Genomic DNA, 3,405 nt, shown 5'->3' on the forward strand with positions numbered 1-3,405 from the left:
GAGGGAAGAAGCGTACAGCTCCACGATTCAAGTATGAAATCGGAGATCAAGTTCGTATTAGTAAAAGCAAACTAAAGTTCGAAAAGGGTTACGAAGCAAATTTTTCGAGGGAGGTCTTTACAATCAGCTCCCGCGTCAATAGGAGGGTACCTGTCTACAGAATAAAGGATTACAACGGGGAACGAGTGAAGGGTACGTTCTATGAAAGGGAATTGATAAGAGTTTCGAAAGACAAGGAGACTACTTACAACGTGGACAAGGTTTTACGCACGCGCATGCGCAATGGGCAGAAAGAATACCTAGTTCGTTGGTCAGGGTATGGCAAAGAATTTGATAGTTGGGTTCGACACTTAACTCCGCGTTAAAAACACGATTCACGTTACTCTCGTTATCATTCTTCGCTTTGAACAAAGGAGAAGAGGCTGATCGAACATGGCTTCTCAATTTTACGTGACGCTGCCCAGTAATAGTTCCATGTCGTACTATCCAAATAACAAAACGTGTCAGTTTACGACGCGGCTTCACGCACCTCTCTCACTCAACGAAGATTACGAGGTGGGGTTGGCAGAAGTTCAATTTCAGTGCACGTGGTATAATGTACGACATGATAACAACACCCTCACTATTTACGATAATGAAGTAGAGGACGACGCTGTTCCATTGATGAAAAAAATTGAGATTCCTGCGGGATATTATAATTCTGGAGAGGAACTCATTGACTCGATCAACGAACAGTTCCGGAGAAAATTACGTAAAAGCATCACATTTTATTACAAGAGGACCCAACGAAAATGTTTCATCCGATTAGAAGGAAATACGGCGCTCCTCATTCCCTGTGGTTTGGCTATGATGCTCGGGTTTGAAGGGGAATGCCATCTCACGGAATCAACACTGAGTCCCATGCCAATGGATGTACACATGAAATTTCATACATTTTATGTCTATTCTGATATCGTTCAGTTTCAACACGTAGGTGACGCTGCTGTACCTTTACTGAGGACGATAGCAGTCATTCCGGACAAGGATCGCGATAATATCGTCAATACCTATATCACTCCGCATTACGTCCCTCTTAAGCTTTACAATTTTGAAACGATAGAGATTATATTAACAACCGAATCGGGTGAAGTGGTACCATTTGAACGCGGGAAAGTGATCGTGAAGTTACACTTTAGAGAGCGCTCTACGAACTAGCTGGACGCTAAATTTACACAGCGATACGTCTAACTATGGTGGTATTTCGCGCACCGGCAAGGATTTTTCACGACCAATATGGCTCGGGATTACCCGTCTTCCGCGGGGCATCCATGCAGAGAGGACACGGGCTGGGTAGTCTGGTGAAGGGGCTCTTCAAAGTCGCAACTCCTCTCTTAAAAAGAGGGGCTGTTGCTTTGGGAAAAGAAGCTATGCATACAGGCATGAACATTGTTCAGGACACCATCAACGGACAATCTTTTAAAAGCGCAACTAGAAAAAATGTGGCTCGGGCGGGAAAACACCTGGCCTCAAAGACTGTTCGAGCAGTAAAGAAAAAAATTGGGAATCAGACTGGAGGAGCGCGATTAGTAGTTGTAGGAAGAGTTAAAAGAAGGAGGCGAGGAAGGAAGCGTATCATTCGGTCTCGAAATTCTCCAGCGAAAAGAGCTCGCTTGCGCGACATCTTCGATTAATTCGGACTATTCGTTTACCAGTCTCATACACTCCTTGCTGTCTTTGCTGAACATGGCGCTTCTACACGACAAGAGCGATGTCTGCTGCAAGTCCGAATTGGATTTGTTCACGGTACCACACACTCAAATGAGCATCGTCAAAGGACCATGGGTAGAATATCACCCCGTTAGCAGCATCACCGATGAAGGGCCCATTGAATTCAACGTGTTCGGCACGTCGGAAGAATACTTGGACCTCTCTCAGACCATGCTTCAAGTGACAGTCAAAGTTACGAACAATGATAACACGGCTTTACCAGCTGATGCCCCAGTTGGTCCCGTAAACCTGTTTCTCCCATCTCTCTTTGCACAAGTTGATATCATGCTCAATGAAAAACTAGTGTCTCAGCCGTCGAATACATACCCTTACAGAGCGTACATCGAATCTCTGCTGCACTATGGAGGAGAGACCAAAGAGTCTCAACTCACTCAACAGCTATATTACAAGGACAAAGCGGGGAAAATGGATGTCGTTAACCCGCTGGCAAGCTCTGCAGAAGCTAATCCCGGTCTGGCGAAAAGACATGGATTCATCGTCGAGAGTAAATTACTTTCTCTACTTGGTCCGATTTACGCCGACATTTTTTTTCAAGAAAGACTGTTACTCCCGGGGGTTGATTTGAAAATCAAGTTAAATCGTAGCAAAGACGCATTTTGTCTTCTGTCTTCGACGGAGAATGCCCGATATAAAATTAAAATAGAATCTGCTGCCCTCTACGTTCGCAGAGTAAAGACCAGTCCTACCATCATGTTAAACCACGCCAAGGCCTTGGAGAAGACAACCGCGAAATACCCCGTCAACAAAGTAGACGTGAAGTCCTTTTCCATTCCTGCAGGAAGCATGTCGATTAATAAAGACAATCTATTTCACGGACAGTTACCAAATCGGGTGGTCGTAGGATTCGTTGACACAGACGCCTTTAACGGTACTTTTGGCAAGAACCCCTTCAACTTTAAACATTTACGCCTCAACTTCATCTCCCTCACTATTGACGGAGAAACGGTGCCGATGAGACCATTACGTCCTAGCTTTGCAGCGGGAGCTGGACAAAGTTACATTCACGCTTACAATTCACTATTCATGGGAACCAACCGACTGTTTGTAGACAAGGGAATTAACATCAATCGAGAAGAATACTGCGAAGGTTATACCCTTTTTGCATTCGACCTCACGCCCGACCTATCTGACGGATGTCACTTGAATCTCATCAAGCAAGGAAATCTGCGCTTAGAGCTACAATTCGACGTGGCCATTCCAAACACCGTCAACTGTATCGTCTACTCGGAAGGACAGGGACTGATTCAGATTGATAAAAGCAGAAACATCATCTACGATTACCAATAAAACCTCTTCCGGACAACCGACTGCCGAAATATTCTAATCGACTATGGATACATCGCAGATTCAACGTTTCTTAGAGAACGATCCTATTGTCAAGCCCTATTTCAAAGGAGTATATGCGTCAAATTGTCTACCGCGATCAATTAGTGGGGCGAAGCAGTGCTTCATCGCGAATACCGATCCTAGCGATAAACCAGGAACACACTGGGTGGCTTTCTACTTTTGCAACGGAAAAGGCGAATTCTTTGACTCTTACGGATATGAACCCTTAACTTACAGTCTTGACTTTGTAAAGTTTTTGGACAATAATGCCTCGGCATGGTCCTCTAATTCCAAACGGCTACAAGGAACTGT

General features: G+C 44.7%; 1 protein-coding gene across 1 annotated transcript; it reads left to right on the forward strand.

The window, feature by feature from the left end:
* The first annotated feature begins 1,722 nt into the window (after positions 1-1,722).
* On the forward strand, positions 1,723-3,054 carry LOC139745313 (uncharacterized protein F54H12.2-like). Its single transcript, XM_071655710.1, has one exon. The coding sequence runs from the start codon at positions 1,723-1,725 to the stop codon at positions 3,052-3,054; it is 1,332 nt and encodes a 443-aa protein (XP_071511811.1).
* Positions 3,055-3,405: the final 351 nt, after the last annotated feature.

Source organism: Diadema antillarum, unplaced genomic scaffold, assembly GCF_040938485.1.
Source record: "Diadema antillarum isolate AM-2024a unplaced genomic scaffold, OU_Dant_1.0 seq00001251_RagTag, whole genome shotgun sequence".
NCBI lineage: Eukaryota > Metazoa > Echinodermata > Echinoidea > Diadematoida > Diadematidae > Diadema > Diadema antillarum.

Bases quoted from the DNA above. Each gene is read 5' to 3' on its own strand.
- LOC139745313 (XM_071655710.1), top strand. From the start codon at position 1,723: ATGGCGCTTCTACACGACAAGAGCGATGTCTGCTGCAAGTCCGAATTG.